The 21,191-nt window shown below is 39.8% G+C and overlaps 1 protein-coding gene across 7 annotated transcripts in view; it reads right to left on the bottom strand.

Annotated features, from left to right (window-relative positions):
* The window catches only part of diaph2 (diaphanous related formin 2), a 371,573-nt gene that overhangs the window by 55,084 nt on the left and 295,298 nt on the right, over window positions 1-21,191 (bottom strand). For 6 of the 7 annotated variants that reach the window (XM_089022057.1, XM_089022075.1, XM_089022082.1 and 3 more), the window contains 2 exons: window positions 6,903-6,995; window positions 5,577-5,642 (listed from right to left, as the gene is read on the bottom strand). In XM_089022057.1, coding sequence (XP_088878183.1) covers window positions 5,577-5,642; window positions 6,903-6,995 — 159 coding nt within the window. The remainder of the gene's footprint in view (window positions 1-5,576; window positions 5,643-6,902; window positions 6,996-21,191) is intronic. The other variant, XM_089022097.1, reaches the window with a different exon arrangement.

Raw genomic sequence — 21,191 nt, 5'->3', positions numbered from 1 at the left:
GTCGCAAAATGCAAATATGTCCCCCCTCCCACACACGCCAACCGAGACTCTGTGGAAGGCAGGCTATTGGAACACTGCCCATACCCCCCACCCCTGAAATTTTCTCAACGGATTGTCGCTTTTCTCCATAATGGTCATTGTGGTCTGAAAACGTCGGAAATGTGCCAATCGGCGGAATATTCTCATCCCTGTAATATAAAAAAAAAACATTCCCAAAAAATGGTTTGAGACCATACTATCTCCCATTTACCTCCCCGATTGGGTGGCTATAATGTCTTGTAAAGCTTTTAGTAGAGCTGTTGAGTCTTCATTATATTAGAGTTAGCTTCAATTTAGAGGACACATTTTTCAATTACACAGTATTCACTTCCATATAAGAGACCATTATTAAAAAGCTTACTGTAAACTCAGACAATTATGCAAAGCCTCAATGTTGTCAATAAGTTCTATTGTCTTCACCTCCAAGCTAAAAGCGCAACAAACAATATAATTTCTTTACCATCTTTGTTCCTCGCATCCCTCAAATGGATAACCTGAATTTATCATTTTTTGACGTGTGATCTCTTTATCGGCATCAATGGGAATTACCACTATCACTCATCTCTTGATTTGCTGATAGTGGAGTTTAAAGCCCAGCAAATCAAATCAAGCCTTCCTTATTGCAATTGACAGAGTGTATTGATAGTGTTGCAATCTTTAAAATCCCGACGTCACTCTAGACATTTTATTCAAGAGAGGGTAAAAGAAAGGTGATGGTGTGAGTGGGGAGGAGACAAAGATCGGAAGCCAGAAGAAGAAATATTTGATTGTGTTTGCTATTGTGAGGAGAACAAACGGGCGCCCAACACTGATGGAAATTTGCATTTTTTCTCTATCTGATCATCAGCTGGCCCTGCTGTATTTCTCATGAGCAATGCATGACATATAATTCAACCAAAGCAACTTGTTCATCCTTCAACACTAAGTACGGTAGCTTGGGCTGAATGACATTATATGAGTACTATTTTTCAGTGACTGGGATGGTCTTGCTGCCGGCCCCTTTATTGGGCATTTCCTCAGCTTTAAACACTGCAAATTTATCGCTCTAATAGGAATTCATCTCAGAATGAACCACATCAAGCTTATTGTGTGGATGTGCCCCGGGTAAAAATAAGATAAAACCCGCCATTATGGGATCTCCAAAGCATATTTGCCCTTCGAAATTGATCCACTATTGACGATTTACACTGGGGGTGACCTTTCATAACTGCCCCCCACACTCGTGAGGCAATATTGTTAGAAGAGTAAAAAGAGAAAAAAAGACCCACTGAATAGACTCCAGGATATTACTGGATCTCATAAGCTAGTAGAGGCTAGTTCATTGCCAGCTCAATAAGCAGTTGGATCGTAGTAGCTTTTGCACCAATGATCCTCTTGTTGGCGGAGCAGAATTATCTGTGAATGATGATGTTATTTTTATTTTTATCATGTTTATTACAATTGTGCATCTGCATTGATCCATTATTCATGAAATGTTTGTTTGTGAAAGGTTCTTAGTTATGCTTAGCAACCCACAAGAAATATGCTACAGTCTACAATTGGAGTAATGCTGTATGAGTCACTCGTTTAAAGTGGCACACTCGCCTGACCTCTGAGCGGGCAGCGTGAGATCGGTTCCTACTTTGTGACAGATTGGATGAGATTGGATGGTTTGTCTCAATACTGTAAGTGCCCTACGACTGACTGCCGACCATTTCAGGGTGTAGTCTGCCTTCTGCTCAAAGTCAGCTGGGATTGGCTGCAGCAACTCCCCGCGACCATGTTCACGATAAACAGTCTTGGAATTGGAGGGATGGATGGATAATATTTTGACGGAACTATGATGATAAATCAGCAAAAGAATTTCTAAAACCAGGTTGAGGTAAGTGTCTTTAAGGGGTCACAGCACGGTATACTTTTCGACACCCGAGGGCATCACCTCTCAAAAGCAGTGCCACGGACGGGTGCATATCTGCTTTACCATTCCTTATCTACAGGAAACAGGTGATAGATTTTAAACAGCACCACTTTGCTCTCATCTTGCATTTTAATATCTCAAATCTGCTAAAGCCATCCAAGCAACAGTATGAAGCACAAATCCTGCGGGCCTCTTCATCTGAAATCACGTTAGCTCCACTTCCTGCCGGATTGCCTCCAGGGTCGGTTCGATGAATAGCATCTATTAACATCAAGAGTGCATGCCCGAAGGAGGCCTTAGCTCTCACGTTTGAGATATCAAATGGAAACGGTCATATGTGCTTGAGAATATGTGAGTGGGAATCGCTGCTTTGCGTAGAACGACCAGAGAAGTTGCAAAAGAGTAGAGATGAACAAGTTGAAACTCAAATGAACATCAAAATGAAACTCGAAAGTAAAAGTTACTTTCATGTATTTTAGGGAATGACAAGAAAAAATAAAACAAAATCTCAGACCGCCGCAAAATGTCTTTCAAAATAAGGGTCATTTGGAAAAAAAATGACAATAATATGCCGTGTAATACTCTTCTGGCAAAAAAAAATCATTTTGGGGGATAAATCATGACAATAGGGTGTTTACCATCACCGGCAGCTTTTCCATCAGATGCCTTCCTCGGGCCTCCTCATTTTGCGTCTTTGCTGATTCATCCACTTTAGCTTCTTTAAAATTTCATGAAATAAACATGGTCACTTCATCTTCATTAAACATACAGTGGAGTGGGGGGTGCTCTCTGATCTGACCCTTTGAATTAAATGAATGGGCTTTGAAAGATTAGAAAGGTACGGCACATGTACATTTTAAAGGGGTGTCTGGGTTATCCCCACCCCTTCTTCAATGTCAAATAAGTCATTGTGAGCCTGACTATGCAGAAATCAAAATGGAACTTTTGATAGACTGACCCATGAAGATGAAGTGGGATAACAGCCCCAGAAAGCAATGGAGACTGCATCCCTGGCTTGGGAATGTAATGACGTTGCAACAGCAGGAAATATATAAAATTGTCAGATCTCTCTTTGAAATCTGATAGATGTGTCTTTTGGGATGCCCCGTCGCAATGAACGACTCACAGAGTCTGTGGTTTTCATCTCTGACAGAAAATCGATGGAGCAGGATGTATGAGGGAGTTGTATTTTAAATCTGCCAATCTTCTGCCAGATACATGGGTCTTACCACAGAGAATGAAATACAAAATGAGGAGCCTGACTTTAGCGTGACTTTTTTTCACACACACACACACACACACACACACACACACACACACACACACACACACACACACACACACACACACACACACACACACACACACACACACACACACACACACACACACACACACACACACACACACACACACACACACACACACACACACACACACACACACACACACACGCACACACACATTTAAATGCTCATTGGTCTTAAGCCCACTCGATTCAAAATACAGTAAAGTCTCGTTATATCGATATCGGATATATCGATAGTCCCGGTTATATCGATACTATTTCTATGCACGCACGGAGAAAATTACATGCAAACAGGGTCGGATATATCGATAGTCCCGGTTATATCGATATTTTTTCGGACTCCCTTGAATATCGATATAACGAGACTTTACTGTACTTGATTCAAAATACTCTGTTTACCCAAAACTCCTGCAGTTCTCCCGTTTTTTAGAGCTGAATTACGACCGTCTGGTGTAATTGTGTAACAAATGCAGAGCCTTTGGGGTTAGCTTTTCAATCTCAGACAAAGTGTAGACAAGGAAATGGGAAATGCTTGTAGAATTGGGCCTAATTGTGACTGGCAGCACCAAGAATTGTGTTGAGCCTGACACCGGATGTAGTCAGCTAGAGGGAAGTTCAGCCCTAAATACGAAAGGGAGACACTCGCTAGTTTGAAATACACTCATGTCGACGCAAGCAAGAGAGACTCTCGGTTTGAAGGTACTTCTGAGAAAGCCGCTAAGTTTATAAAGCTTTAAAATGATTCACTGACAATAGTTGTGACAAGTAGGATGGGATACATTTGGTAGACTGAATCAACTGCTTTGCTTCATTCAGTAGTACGTACACGACTGAGTTTATCCACTCAGAGTGAAAAAAAATATTGAAAATGCTGCAATGTCCAAACATACGCTGACATAAAATCCATTTTAGGATGCAACTCCCTGAATATGCATGTGCGTTTTTATGCCAAATTAGGTACATCTTACTACCTTAACTTGTGCTTCACCTAACTGCTAACTCTAAGCAAATTTAAACTATGGTATTTAAGATTTCACTTGCACAGCACTTTGATAACTTAGCCACTTTCACACCTCATTACTCATTTACCTGTGGATGACGTAGCGTCAGGAGCAACAGTGCATCTGCTCAGGAACCGTGTGACATGATCAGCAGCACCAAACTCGCAACCTTAAAGCTGAGAGAGAGATGCCCTACCACTGTTCTATGCTTCCACGATGATCTTACGTGATCCAAGTCACGACAAGAATATGCCAACTGCACTAAAAACAAGAAGCTCAAGGCCCAAAAGGACACTCCACAGGTAGGCTAATCCCACCCAATTTACAATTGTTTTCTAACCACCAATGGTCACACTCCACTGGAGCTTAGAGGTCAACGCCATCTGCAAATAGAAACTGGGAAGCCAGCAAGCCCTCGGGCTTGCCTTCATTCAAGTCAAAACATCAAAGTGGACCCTCTGTGTCCCACGAGATTCTCTTCATGGAAATTCAAACAGAATACAGTAAATGAGAAAGTGCCACACGTTTGTGAAGCTTTTGAATACCGAGATGATAAGGGCATCTCATCAATGTTACAATTGCGTGTTTGAGGTTCTATGGAATTTGATTTAACAAACATACAGGCTCTCTCTCGCAACGCATGGTTGGGGGCTTCTATACAGAAGCAAACTTTCAACACTTGTCAATATATGTTCACAGGAAAGGTTGAATATTGTTCAATTCCAAGGTAAAGTCGTTAAAATGAACTCAACTCACCAGAAATAAGTATGTTTAGAGCTGCTAAATAAACATTAAACCTCATGAAATGTTTACATGCACACATGTTCATGCAAGTGTTTATAAGATGCAAAGGAAAGCATGTAGCACTTGGCTAGGTTGTTAACAGAATAAAACTGAAAATGAAAGTAATTAATATGTGATTGGGACAAACATTAGCTGAAGGTTACGCGCACAGCACAGAAAAGTGCTGTGCCAAAGCAGGTATTAAGTAAAGTTAATCAAACAAGGTTTTTCAAAGTTTGTGAAAAAAAGGAATATGCTAGGGCTGTTTGGAGCATGATGTGATGACGTGAGCTGCTCTGCAAAGCATAAAAAGAAATAAATGCTGTGATGGAGGCTTTTCTGTGTCATTCTTTGGTGGCATACAAATATAAATGCAGCATTTTAACATTTTAACAAAGCAACGCAAAACAGCTCAGCAAGAGGCGTTTGGGTGATGTGGAGCAGCTCGGCAAAAAGGAAGGAGGGAGTTGTGCAGCCAGGATAAAAGCAGAAGACAGGGTGCGCTTGTGTGGGGATAAAATATAAACAGGGACTTAAAAACACACACCCAGGGTTCTGTACCCATAGTTAGCAGTCGGCCACCGAGAGCCCGGACTAGAAGGGCTTTGATCACCTGGAAAAAATGTTGTAGAAGCAAAGGAGGGGAAGATAAGTGATCAGAGCAATGCATGAGTAAGAAAAGAGGAAATTGCTTCAGATATATGTTTTGCCATGAAAGAAACTCCCTAAAAGAATTTGTGGAAGAGATAAAATCTCAGGACATAGATAAAAAACCCTGAGAAAGAAAGGTGGAATTTAAGCAGTGAAAAAGTAAGGGTAAAACATCGAATTTCCTCAAATAGTGGCTTCCACGCTGTTGTTCATCACTAAGGCAATGTGAATAGATATACATGCCTTTTGCCTCAAGGTAGCACAACTCTTGTTAATTCTTAAATATGGCCACATCTGTAAAATGTCGAGGTTAAAAAAATAAGAACACTGTGATTTGCAAGCTCCAAAACTTTTCAAAAAAGACCTTCAATAAATAATGTATTAAACTAGATAATTCTAAAAAAATGCATTTTTCCAAACAAGATTCTCCTATTAAAAAAGGACTAGATACATAATAACAACGGAAGGCCACTGTGTGTAAAAATAAGGTTAGTTTTACTTTTTTTTTACTGTCATAGTATTGAAACAAGAGGGAATATATATACATACAAGTGAGTGTAGATATGTGGTTGGTACCTTTAAAAAATCTAATTGACTGATGGTTACGTGGTTACAAAGTTTTCTATATGCACATTATCAGCACCGATCAATAATTACGGCCAATATCATGGTCAGATAGACAATCTATGAAGCATCAACATATTTTTTTCCCGGCCAGTTGCAAGGCATACAACTGAGCAAATAAAAAAGCAAGAAAATAATGAAGCAGGACAGTATAAGTAGAAAGTTCAACCCAAATCATGAAAACCTATGAAAAAAATACAAGAGGCCAATTTGACAGAAGGGATTATATTGTTACCACGCATCACAGTCATCATCTCAAACTACTGGCAGCCTGGTAATACAGTAATGAGTGCTTTATTATCTGCAAAGGGACAGGACCTTGCCAAGGAGCTAATGAGACATTGGCCCCAATGTGTACTTATTTCTACATCGCAATATTTTCTTCAAGATGTGCCTTTATACACTAATCCACATATACATTAGCCTGTATCCACAATAACAGGGGGATAGAAGCAATCAGTAGGTTCAGTGCACGATCCTTTTCAAACTGACCTCTGTTATCTGCCATTTTCTTGTTAAGTGATGAATTTCAAAGTGTGTGAAAAAGCAAACTTACCGTTGCTGCGAATCCAAAACCAAATGTTTTGTTCGGGCTTACCATTGCGCGGCGTTCGTTTTCGCCGATCGCGGAAGGCTTCTCCTGACTGCAGAGCTTCCATCAGGCTGTCCATCACTCCAGTTTCATCTCCCTCTATTGGACAACACACAATAAGCAATAACTTAAATATTATTCTGTGTTTAGGATGACTATGTGAAGACTAAAATATTCACATTTCTAGATCCTTTTCACATTTGAGCACCTTACAACAACCAATGACAGATTATTTTTTTTTAATTGAGATTTTATTTGATTCATCAATGTCAAGTAGTAGTAGCACATTAATGTAAAGTGATACACAATGTATAATCTCATGTTTTTTATGTCAATGCCGATACATCAATGCCACAGATAGAATATATATATATATATATATATATATATATATATATATATATATATATATATATATATATATATATATATATATATATATATATATATATATATATATACTGCATGCATTGCTTCTATATCTAGGTCATCTATCTTTATGCCCTAATACTAATGAGTCAGAGGGGCAACCTTTTCAACTTTCAACAGACATTATTTTAAGGATCATTAGGGTGACATATAGTGGTGCCGGGGGGCTTCAATTCTGTAGCATATATCAGTGTTCATGCTTAATAGTTATGTCTTGTTTGCTGCACCTTTGAAAATAAGTAGCTAGGTGCTGTACGATCCATTCTTTGCAGTTTAAGCGAGACACAATAGTAAGACAAATTCTGTGCAAAGACAAAAATTGACTCAGATTGAAAGCCACTCTAATTCAGGCAAATGCTATATATATATTTTACAATGCAAGAGAAAGTCTTGCGAGAACCTGTCCGCCTTGCAACCGCTCGTGCAAATCAGAAGAAACAAAAATAAAACAAAGAAGCGCAGCATGTCTTTCGCAATTCTTTAAATTGCAAGTGTTCACTTGCACTAATTTTGCTCTCTCCGTCTACCTCAAAGCCTTTTTCCCAAGGGCAGCATCAAAACGTGTATCTGTTTATCGGTGTGCTGTACTTAACGGCAATCCCAATTAAATCAAGTATAATTACAACAGGTTTATCAGGCGAAAAACAGGTCTCAGCCAAGTAAGCGCTTATCTCAAATTGCAGAAGACCCAGGTAGCAAGCTAAATGGTTCAAACTAAGAACATGCTTCCAAAAATATACAACAAGATGGAGAACAAATAACTGAATCGTTTGCAGCCCATGCTCATGAATGTAAGCGAGCAATGACCATTCGCATATCCGGCGAAGGCAGTGAAACATTTATCTGTAACCACCTGCCACAGGAAACTTTTTGACAGATCTTTCTTTAGTGCCTTTTTTGTTGTTATTGACCAGAATACAACACAGCAAAGGGGCACCTGACACTTTAATCAATGTGTCCTACTTCTAGCCCAACTGTAGCACAAGTCATCATTCGTAATGGCCAGGACTTCAGAGCACGTGTAAGGTGGCCATATGGAAAAGCAATGCAGACTCGCACAAACTAAATGACTAAAATGGGAAACATACTCCCATGTCACCAAGCGGTGCTCAATTAACGAGGTCCTGTAGGACTGCTACTTAAAAGCAAGCACGAAGCAGACAATTTGCCTTCACACGATGAACTTAATAATACTTAATAAATAAATCCACACAGAGTCAAGTAAAATCTATGTAAACTTAACAGACATAACTAAACTTTCTAAGGGACTTCACCTCTTCTTTTCCTTTCGGCTTTTCCCTTCAAGGGGTTGCCACAGCAAATCAGTGTCCTTCATCTTCAGAGTTTTGATTCGCATGTTTGTTTTGGCCAGGCTTTTAAGTCGGATACCCTTCCTGACACAATCCTCTGTATTTATCCGGGCTTGGGACCGCCACCAGAAGACACTGTCTTATGTCCCCTTGTGGCTACAGAACAAGCAACTCTATGAACTTAAAGATGAAGATGCTCAGTAAAAGGCTCTCATACTGTATTATGTTTTTTTTCTTAATGGAGCAAACTGTAATCGTATCTATGTTGTGTATCAAGCAGCCCTGACGCAAGCGTTGTGTGAGAATGCCCCTCATCTGTATTCAATTAACTAACTAAGTGCATGGCCTTAATCACTGTATATCTGTATAGTGGAACTTTTTGTGGTAAATAAATATAAATGTATCCCACCTTTACTTATTTTAAAAACTAGATTTGTATATCATGTATGTGACTCAGTGAATGTATGTACATATTCACAAACAATATATTCTCAAAGCCTCTAAGGTACTTTACCAAAAAATAATAAGAGACTGTCTTTGGTTAGCGACTTTGCAGGCTGACCTCAAAACTATGAAATGGATAAAACATCATATATGATGTTGACACTTCACTTGTTAGATGACTATGCTTATTGAGCTTCAAAATCATAAATTGGAAATATTTACTGTTATATTACTATGAGTTTTGATTACATATCAATAATAATAATACCAATAACAGTATTAATGATACTACTACTATTCCTACTACCACTACTCCTACTACTACTACTATTTATAATAATAATAATAATAATAATAATAATAATAATAATAATAATAATAATAATAATAATAATAATAATAATAATAATAATAATAGGAAGAAGAAGAAGAACAACAACAACAACAATAATAACAACAACAAATTGATACATACACATCTGTTTGGTTGAGGAAGACTGTCCCTTGTGTGAAGGGACAGTTATGGGCTTGTGTGTATCACAGTCTTTTTGTGTCGTTTTGGCTCATAAACTGGGACCATTTTGACATTGCAGTAAATTGTATATGAAACGCAAATATGCGCAAACTTCATTTCAATGATATTCTTTAAACTTGCAAACCAGACTATACAAGGAAGGGAAAAAAGTTGACTATTTTCTTTTAATGGACAATACTCATCATATTCTGGCCAGTGGGAACTTTGTACTGCACGTGTGTGCAGTACAAAAGTACTGGCAATGAGAGATTCATGGAGGTATGCAAACTTGGCTACAACACTTGAGCTGGTTTAGTGGGAAGGGAGCCTTGCACAAGGAAACATGAACACAATCCAGCAAATCGACAAGCTTCTCTCCGATGGCTAGTTGTCTTGTTGACAATTTTATGTGCAGTGGGACTCAAACTGTTGCCCACTGACTCCAAAGACCAAGCTTCTACAGACTATCACAGTGCCAACTAATTTGTATTTCATTTTCTTCACATCTATCAGAATGCTGTTCAGTAATCTGTTACTGTCTTTGAGCAGATAGAGCTTTATCCACGACTCATTGTCCATGGAGACGGTTTGACTGCAAAAATCATTAAAGAAGGACTAACCTTTTATGTCAAAGAGAGAACAGACCTTTCCTCTCCTTCCAGGAAATTGTCTTAGTAATGGGTTGCTATGGGCTGAGACATTGACAAAGCCTTGGAGTGATGAAACACCGAGTGGTCACCTCAACAGACATCCTTAATGTAATGAGCCTATTAAAGTTGCTGGATTTTTGCTCTTGCACTTGGGGGTACATTTTTTTGTAGAGTTTAGAGTTAAATCTTTTAGAGAAGAACGAGAGCTGTAAGGTAACCAACCTGAAATAAACTAAAACATTTTGCAGCACATTGTATGGAATATTGTCACCAGGATCACCCTGGTCATTTGCAGCAAACTGGAATCCAGCTTGCACCTACCTGGGAAGCAGCAGACTGTATTTGTTCGCATTATCATCAAATCTCTTTAATTCAAAGAGGGATGGGTTGCAAAAAAATGTTATTATCATTCAGATTGACCAATATGTCCATTCACCCATTTTCTAATGGGTTTTATTCACTAGGGTTGCAGAGAATGCCGGAGCCTATCCCAATTGTCCTCAGAAGGTAGGCGGGGGACACCCTGAACCGGTTACAATCCAATCACGGAGCACATGTCGACAAAAAAAAACAAAAAAAACAGTGGCACTCACAATCACACGCAGGAAGAACCTAGAGTGTCCCATAGGCCTGTTGTGCATGTTTTTGGAATGTAGGAGGAAACTGAGAGCGCTTGCCACCACCACACAGGAAAGCAGGAGTGGGAATCAAACCCTACACCTCTGTACTATGAGACCAGCATGGTAAACGGTCGACCACCATTCCACCTGTCTAATATAATTTTTAATTAAATGGTAGCAATGAAGACTGTCCCCTTCCGAAAGGAATTGGTTTATCACATGTTTAATGTTCAAAGGAGCCCTGGCCGTGGATGAGCATTTAATGAGGAGCAACTGGCAGTGCAAGCAAAGAAACAAGCTTGTAAAATACCTTCATCGATAGTCTCCAGAGCTTCTTTGACATTTAATTATTTCCAATACACCAAGCCTTGGCTTAGCTTGAAAACATGACTAAGCACTTACTGTATCAATGACACATTAGCCCAAACAAGCAAGTTTCGTCCACTTCAAAACAGAAGAACAGCAGCATATAAGCCAAGGAAAAGGAAGTTGTGAAAACACTGAATGAATACATGTACTAATCACTTAGCTGAGACATTATAATAGTAATGTGGGCCTGACAATGTCACGGTCATGATCGTTATAGCGGAAATATCATGGTTAAAAATAAATAAAACAAAACAAATATTTGATTGACATCATCATATTAAATGAATGTATTGATTGAACCCAAATATAGCAAGTCCTTGCAGTTGCACTGCATTGTGCACATTTTTTGGGACTCATTTATTTATTCCAGTAATTGCTCTGGTGGCTCTTGTAAGGATCTAATTTGAGCATGTAGGCGTAACATAATGAATCTACTAACTTTGCCAATTTCCAAAGTTGAAAGAAAAAAAGAAACAATGACACTGACTTTCTTTCAACTTATTTGATCATGTCCCTTTAATCCAGGAAACACGAAAGGTGTGACAATCGTGTAATTATGCAGCTGCATCAACAAAGTCTGATCATAAATTCAATTTGCTGTTTGTCACCTCGTACATGTTGTTCTTAGAAGGGGTGGGGTTGGTGCGAACAAGTAGTATCGACGGATAGTTCTATTTTTGATGGGTAAATAATTCTTTGGAGAACAGCGAGGTGACTCATTTCCATTTTTTGTAACATTCTGTCTATTAGAGATTTGTTTACAGCACATAATGATTTAAGTGGTGTTGCACGTCCATGCGAAGGTAAATGCAACATACGTGGATATTCATGAATGACCACAATGCTACAAAGCAAACATCCATCTTTTCCTTTCCACACCATTTTATGTGGAATTTATTGTTGAGAAGCAGAAGCAGTACAAGAGTATTTGCCCACGTATTTCGGTAAAACATGCCTAGAAATGACCAAATGTCACTACCTCACTTTACATACGTCACTACCTCACTTTTCATACGACACTACCTCACTTTACATTGTCTGTTGTCAATTGTATGTCTTTTTTAGCCACGTTATAAGTGCCTTGCATGTCTTGCACGCTGGGTCCGAGAGGACATTAATTTCATCTGTGCTGTATGTCATGCATATTAGCATATTTGACAATAAAGCTGACTTTGACTTTGACTTTGAAATAGGTATTAACATCAACAGATGCACACACACCACTTGAAAGCTTATTTTCTTTTGGTCTGTATTAACATAGTGTAGAAGTATAATGTCTAATAATTTACAAAATAGGGGGTTCAATGAATCAGTGGAGGCTTTTGGAATTGGCTTGAAACTGCAGGTGATCCAAACATACAGCAAAACATCAAACTGAAATTATGAAACTGGGATGGCAATTTACTTCAACTGAGGAAATGCTATGTCCTGCACAAAAGACAGAAAAACCACGGACAGACTGAGTGAGTGCAAATAATTTAAAGCAGATTCTTTACTTACAGACAGTGTATTATAGGTGTTCAAATACCTGACATGTTTCGGCGTATACTTCCGCCTTCGTCAGACGGCGAAACATGTCAGGTATTTGAACACCTATAATACACTGTCTGTAAGTAAAGAATCTGCTTTAAATTAGATATCAAGTGGACAGGATGAACTTAGTACAACGAGTCAAATAATGTTGGATAACAGGGAGCTGTTGCACAATCAAGTGACAAGAGCAGTTAGCCAAGTGAAACTGAGTCATGGGTCTGGCTTCGGCAGCCTGTTTTCTTCATTGTCACACCCTGTATTATTCCTCTATCAGTCTTAAGTCATCAGAGCAGAGAGAGAAGCACTCGCTGCATTCCGCTGACGAATGAATTTCAAGTGTCAGACATGAGGACCATTGTGCAAAGGAGATATGTTGACAATCTACTATCATCTAAATAGCCTCATACCGCATCTAATTTTCTCTATAATGAGATCTAATGAGGGGTTACGGCCGTGTGCTTGATGAATTGAACACACTGGATGAGAGTTTAACTTCACCTCAGCCAACCTCTTGGAACAGGGAGGGGAAGGATGAAAGGAATATGGGTAGCAGAGGGGAGAGGAAAACCTGGCTTGTGCTTTTCTTCTCTTTTTTTGGGGAAGGGTGGCTTCTATGTTGTTTTTAAGCACATTTGTGGCCATCTGCTCGTTCACAGAAAGTCACCTGTGCAATTAACCTAGACCATTAGCCGTGAAACAAAGGTCTCACTGGGAGAAGGAGGGACACTTCCTGATGGCCAGGCGGAGAGGCTGTCGTGATGTTTTCTTTTAATCTCATCTCTCTCTCACTTTGAAGCACCAACAGTCAAGGCTGGTCGACCAAATGCAAAACTCGACTTTCCCCTCCCAATACCGCATTGCTGTCCAGTTCTTTTATTGTCTTCCTCTTAGCCCAGTCTTTCTCAACAGCCTCCTGGGCTGTGACAGACACACAGATGCACACACGCATTTTTCCAGCAGTCATGCTCTTGTTTGATGTGTCAGCCAATGCAGTGAAACCTTCCAAAAAGCTCTGACAAACACACTTGAGAAACACCCTCTCTTCCGGTCAGGGTTCATACATTTTTTTTCTGAGACCAAGGCCAATTTCAACCTCAACATGCATTGTATTTAAACTATTCCACTACCTACGACGTGGTGTGTAGTGACATATATGTACACCTGGTTTCAGTTAAGCAGAGGCAAAATAATGTGAGGAAGCAGAGTAGCTCAGTCAGGACGACTAGAAGGTTATACCACTTTGGCTTCACATGGAGAAACAATACCGTTACTTCACCAATATAAACCCCCAACATCATTGTGTGCGTCTCCGTTTACAAAGCAGCACTTGACTCTAGAGGATGTACAAAACTGGGATAGATGGAGGACATTGATTCACTGTGGCGACCCCTGAAGGGAAAAGCCGAAAGGAAAAGAAGAAGACTTGACTCTAGTTGCCTGGCATAATGCTGTTAAATGCTGGTTGTATGTTTCACAAGTTTAGCGGGTTACAAGTAGGTGCTTCTGTGGTAAAGAAACCAAAGGGCATTTTTTGCTGAGCTCCGAACTGGTACTGTCATCCGCTGTATGTGAAAAGGGTAAGATGTTGACTCCATCTGATCATAAGTGCTCCCTTTCTAGGAGAAAAAGTGCCTGGATATCAGAACAAATCTGACATTTGAGAAGGGACTGTGACTGATGTTGCAGTTTCTAAGCTTGTCGTACCACAGTTGTAAATTAAGGAAGCAAAAATGCTTCATGCACTTTTAGACAAATTAATTGTATTTGAGGTTCTAACGAATGAAAAGCACAGTACAAAAAATTGCTAACTTTCATTATAATGTATCTGTTTTTAATTTGGACAAGGCAGTGGTGCGTGTGCTACTTGTCACGATCTGGTTGGCGACCAACGGGTGGCGCTGTCGGCCCCGCCTGCACCTGCACAGGTGTTGGTCGTTCCAATCAGTGGCAGTTAAAATGACTCCCGGCATGACCATTCGGTGTGGGGTCATTGCATGTGTTTGCTTCACCCTGTCAGATTTTGTTCCTGCTGACTTTATTTAATACAATTTGTCAATTACACCCTGCTGCTCCCTCCTGCCTGCTTTTTCGGGATCCATCACCACCGTGCAAACCGTGACACTACTAGTTTCCGCTCCAGGCAAAAATAAATAAATAATGTGTTTTACTCTCTGGATGGAGTTTCTAAGTTCTTCTTTGCTTATGGGAGTACACACGCTTCCTTCCATACTAAGTTAATGAAAGACCCTAAATTGTCTATATGAGGGTCACTTGTTTATTTTCACTTCTACTCTGGTCCTACCTTTGAGGCTTAGCACCACAATTTGAGTGGGAAATGAAGAAAATAACCGGGAATGTCCTGGAGATGTTGGAGGTGGGTGTGAGGTGAAATACAATGTTTGACGTGCACCAGACGAAGAGAGAGAATGACTGGTCATTGTGTGCCCAGAGGAGAGAAATAATAGTCTTCGTGCCACTCCCACCCAGCGGCAGGAAAAAAAAAAAAAAAAAACTGGGGAGGAACACAGAAAGAAAGTTGAATGTCAACAAGGGAGAGATGAAAGTGGATTAGCCGCCGCGGCGATTTGCATTCTGTGGTGGAACGAAAGCCCATGCGATGCCCCGAATAGCTGGACGCATTAATAAGTAAACAAACAAAAACCAAAATAAACCCTCCATCAGGATGGATGCTGCCAGGTCTCTAGTGCAGAACAGTTGGGGAGGTTGGCGGTAAAGTGGGGGGGACCAGGCATGCATGCAATGTCGCAACAAACGCATTCCACAGCCTTCATAGTTATTCCCTTTCTAGCCCGAGTGTCCATATTGCTATTTTCATCCCTATTTCCCTGTGCTTTTACGATAGTTCTGCGCAGTAAAACCATAGCCCAATATGGGTCGTCTCCGACAGATGTTGTTCGACATACTTTCTAGGGTCGCTATGTCAGGCACCCAGTTGTGTCTAATCTACGAGTGAACATTTGCCAAACAGTCAAATTAAAGGACAACCGACACCATTTTTTTGTTTCGGAACTGACATCAGAAAAACTTTTTATAGCACCTAAAATACCCAAACCACGCAGGCTGATATTTTTAGTTCAGAATCAGAATCAGAATCAGAATCAGAATCATCTTTATTGCCAAGTATGTAGACCACACAAGGAATTTGTTTTCGGTAGAACACGCTGCACTAGTATCGTCGTCAAAAAAAACTGCTAAGTGGCAGTGTAAGTAGTAGTGGTGGTAGTGGTAGTTAAATGCAAAACACCAATAAAAATGAGCCTCTCCAAATGACATCTATGTTCTTGGAAATTATTATTATATTAGGTACATGTTCCTCCAAAATTGGACTTATACTCCAGTGATGAGAAGGTTTCTTCGATGGACCACTCCTGTACGACTGAGAGCTTACACAGCCTTATACTCCACTGCAATTTTTTTTTCTTCTTTATTATGCATTTCATGGCTGGTGCAACTTATACGGCAGAGCGACTTATTTTTTGAGATAGTGGGGCTCCTGAAGAAGAACTCACACTTGTTGGGATGGATCATGACAAATATTTAAAAATAAATAAATATAACCATAAATAAATCACCATTTCAAGACTTTCCCGAGGTTCTTCGGTACCCTAATGACAGGTTGCCCAATGTTTCAATGATTATTTTCAGTAGCGTGCTTATTACACATTTGGATAATTCTGCCTTAACTTCTCAGTGTCATTGTAGTTTTTGTATTCAACATAGTTGCGAAAAGGACTGTTCTTTAATTTTGTTTTTGTCTTCATGGCAAGTTGGAACGCCCTGATGATAAAATTTTCGGAGGACTCCTGAAAACATGACAGTGTAAAAGTTTTCCCTTCAGAGTCTCACAGTATAAAATTGATCAAACCTGTTGAAAATGTTTTTATGCAATTTGTAATACCTACTGTGGTGCTTCTGTTGCCATAGACAGGCTCAGGAGAGAATTACTCAAGCAACACAGGTTATTGAAATGAAAGAGACGTCAAAGTTCATGAGCCGTCTGTTAAGTCTGGCTCTTATCTCCAGCAGGGCAGAATACAGAATGAGTGGCACGTTTAGATCGTGAAGATCGACTTCTGGAATTGAGAGAACATCTTAACTAAAGTCCTCGCGGGTTGTTTGCATGTGTAAAAGGTAGTGATGTCCCGAAACGCTAAACATATTTGACAATGAGTTCTGCCAAAGGTAATGAAGTTTGATTGAGTTGAATGTGACTGGTGGGATCCACGTGTGAGAAATGGTTAGAAACTTGACCCACCCATAAATTACTGATATTCACAGGCGCTTTTCACCAAGGGGTTTGGGAATACTTGTGGAAACAATTTTGCAACTGGAAGAGGAATAGTAAAGTACAATATATGATGAATCAATCCATCCAACCAAACAACTATCAATTCTCGAAACCTCTTTATCCTCCAGCTATCTTCGAGCAGGAGGCGGAGGGCCCCCTTAACTGGTTGCCAGCCAATCAGGGGCACACCACGCTCACACTCACATTCACATCTCAAGACAATTTAGCATGTTTCACATGACTGACATGTATCATGCCGCATATGACATAGCAATAGATAGATTTTGTGGGAATTTTAGGGGCTCCAGAGTTTCGCAGTAACTTCTTTTTTTAACAACTAACAATTTAATTCACCCTTACACAGCAACACTGAAACTCGTGAAGCATGAACATCATGAGGATGCCATTTTACAACATGACTGTATGCTTAAAAAAACATATTTTGGACTATTTTGTGGTCTTTTTTTGAATGGCCCTCAGATGCCATGAATCTTTGGTGCATGGGCACAATCAAATCATGTCATTGAAGTAAATCAAGTCATTTAGATTTTATTTTTGAAGTAAAATGAGTTGGAATGGCTGCTTTATAATCACAGTGGATGGGATATTTTGTACAGCTTTAACCAGGGCTGCCAAACCCATTTTTGGCTTGGGCCACATACGCGTTCTTTGTTGCCATGGAGGGCCATTATGAATGAAATCACATAAATACGTTTTTTTTTTCCAGATATACAGTAGTTAGATACTGTAATGATGTGTTAAATTTGAATTGTTGGTACATTTTCTGTGTAGCTCTGTCTGTTTCTATTTATAATTGTATTTTATTTATTGCATTGTATTTGTGATTATATTTTATTTATTATAGTACCTATGCTTGTCTGTGACTGTAAAATGCCCTTTAGAGCTATGAAAGGCACTTAAAATGTAATTTATTATTATTATTATTATTATTATTATTATTATTATTATTATTATTATTATTATAGCAATCATCATGGAAGTAGCCATGTTTCATTTGATTTCGCAGGCTACATAAAATGATACAGCAGGCGAGATCAGGCCCTTGGGCCTTGACTTCGACACCTGTGGCTCAAACTTTAATAATAATAATAATAATAATAATAATAATAATAATAATAATAATAATAATAATAATAATAATAATAATAATAATAATAATAATGATAAATGTGGTCTTAAATTCTGGTTTTCATTGTGGCAGGGCTCGGTTAGCACATGAATGAATTTGAATTGTGATTTGAGAGGCATTTATTTTAGGAGTATATTCATCTAGTCAATCATTACCCAGCTAAAGCCACAATAAAAAAAAGCAAGTTGTGACTCTGTGTCTCAATAACCTATATGCGGTATAATCGTCATTTGTCTTATATAAGTCGTCGTGGATACACAATGTGAACTGCCTGTCAATGCTCGCCTCTGATCAGCTAGCATAGCTGGGTCTGTGACACAGGTGCGCACACACTTCTTCCTGTTGCCTACCCGCAGCTGTCAGTGTGGCAAAAAGCCGTCAATCTCAGACCTTCTGTCATCATCACCGCTGACAGTTCGTTGTCAGGTACGAGCAGAATTGGGTGCATATGACAAATGAAAATACAATAAAATGTGAAAAAAAGTACTTCGGAACATTAAAAAGAAAAAGAGAGACAACTGTCACAATTCTGAGTCTAAAGCAGTATGAATGGTATATATATATATATATATATATATGGCTTAATATGAATTGGCTGGCAACTGGTTCAAGGTGTCCCCCGCCTACTGTCCGATAATGGCTGGTATAGGGCTCCAGCACCCTCCACTTCAACCTGAGTAAGGATGAAGTGTTTCAGAAAAATGTATAATGAATGGATGTGTGTGACAGAAAAAAAGACTGGAGCGCCTTGTCAAGCGGGCGAGTTCTATCGTGGGCTGCTCGCTGGACTCTCTGGAGGAGGTGGGCAACAGACGGACGCTAGCTAAACTAAAAGCTATGATGGACAGTGTTGGATTATTTTTATCGTTCGCCCTTGGTTCATTGCTTCGACGGGTGTAGATGGAGATCGATGGTTAAATCATCAGGGAGCCAGGTCTTGAACAGAAAGTTGATTTAATTGGGAGAGCACGGGTATCGTGGTATCGGCCGCGGAGGGAGCAGGAGAGAGAGAGAGAGAGAGACGAACGAGCTGCAGGAGTATTTATGCGGTGCATAGTAATGACGCGACAGGATGTGACGTAATGAAAATGCGACATCGTGTAGGCAAGATGACGTATGAGGAAGTTCAAAATGTAAACAAAGACTACAGAGCGATGTTTAGAGATGTTTGTATGGTGAATTATCCTAACAGACAGCCCCTCCCCTTTAGCCAGAGACTATTACACCCGCGCTGCAAGAAGGAGAGGTACCGCCGCTCGTTCCTACCGACTGCTGTCAGGCTTCACAATTCTCAATGATCACATGTGAAAAAAAGAAGAAAAAAAAAAAAAACTGGACACTTGTAAATATGGGTTGTTGCAATATATCAAAATGCATTTCTTGATTCTGCACTATGTACAGTTTTTTTCTTATGGAACGGTTTTGCACATTTACATTTGCACAGTATACGGTTGACATTTTTATTTTGTTATGCTTAGAATATCGAATGACGAATACTAATACAAAAAAAAAATTCAAATGGTGTGGGTGTGTGCGCGTAACACTATTAAAATAATTTTGTCGTCCTCATAGCCTTTTAGTTTATTTATTTATTGTAGTGTCTCTGGCTTTATTAATGCAACTTCCGGACCGCTTAATCCTCACAAAGGTCGGGTGGGGTGCTGGAGCCTCTGCCAGCCATCTTCGGGCACAACGCGAGGGACGCCCTAAATTGGTCGCCAGCCATTTGCAGGGCACACAGAGACAAACAACCATGCACTGTAACACTCACACTGAGGGATAATTTTGAGTGTTCAATTAGCCTACCATGCATATTTTTGGAATGTAGGATGAAACCAGAGGACCCATAGAAAACCCACTAAGATCCGGGGAGAACATGCAAACCCCACACTGAGAGGCCGGAGTGGGATTTGAGCTCACAATTACCGATTGAAACAGCTTTATTTGAACCAAAAAGCATGACGATCTAGCATTGCACATTCATAAAAAATCCTCATGTTATATTGTATATGAGATTCTTATTTCTACCGGTGGAGGGAGGCCTCATTTCTTTTTCTAAAAAACTTGTCTTTACCCACTTTAGTTGTTTGTTTATTGCTCTGTGCCTCATGCCAAGCTACATTGCAGTCAAAAGGGTTTCTGGCTCCGCGGCGCTGTTCAAAGCTTAGTGGTTACGACTGAGGTACAAAATAGACATGCGGGTGCAGACACTCGCCCCAGACGAGGGCTCTGACCTCACTGATGTTTGCCGAGCGTGCAGCCTAAAGGGCCTGTTGCTTCTCACAAGAGGCCTCAAGAAAGGATGGCCCAGTGGCTTGACCCCGCTCAGGCTTTTGACACATGCTCCTTGTGACACGCTGTCAAATGTCGCTCCACATAATAAAACACAAACAAACACAACAATCTCTTAGGCCTCTCAAAAGTCTTATGTAACTGGCTTTGCAGGAAAGTGATGGGATCAAACAAATATTGAACATCTGGTCAGTTCACGATAATGTGAAAATCCACTTTAAGAGAATTCAACCACTCTTCACCTTTCAGTTATGGTTTAAGTTACGGTTTAAAAAGTATATATCCACATTTACACACAAGCACAAGGCCCGGTGGTCCGGTGGTTGGTGCATCAAGCTCACAGTTTAGATGTCCCGGATTCAATCCCAGCTATGGCCTCCTTGTGTAGAGTTGGCATGTTCTGGCCTGCGTGGTTTTTCTCCGGGTATTTCGGTTTCCTCCCACATTTGTTCCAAAAACATGCATTGCAGGATATATTATAAAACCTGTATGTATGCTACACACACATGATTTCTTCCTTTCCTTTTAAATTGAACTAAGCAAAAGTTGTTCTTTTTTTTTAAAGCATCCCCTTACCATAGACCGAAAGCTTATCCTCTGTAAAATTGAAATAAGCCCTCACTAATTATCCAGAGCACTAATCAGTCGCAAGAGGATTTGCTTGCAATTTGCAAA

The sequence above is a fragment of the Hippocampus bargibanti genome, linkage group LG02 (genome assembly GCF_051943395.1).
Source record: "Hippocampus bargibanti isolate YZ-2025 linkage group LG02, ASM5194339v1, whole genome shotgun sequence".
In the NCBI taxonomy this organism is placed as follows: Eukaryota; Metazoa; Chordata; class Actinopteri; order Syngnathiformes; family Syngnathidae; genus Hippocampus; species Hippocampus bargibanti.
Note: the sequence above shows the minus strand (reverse complement) of the source record. Positions and strands in the feature narration are given on the sequence as shown.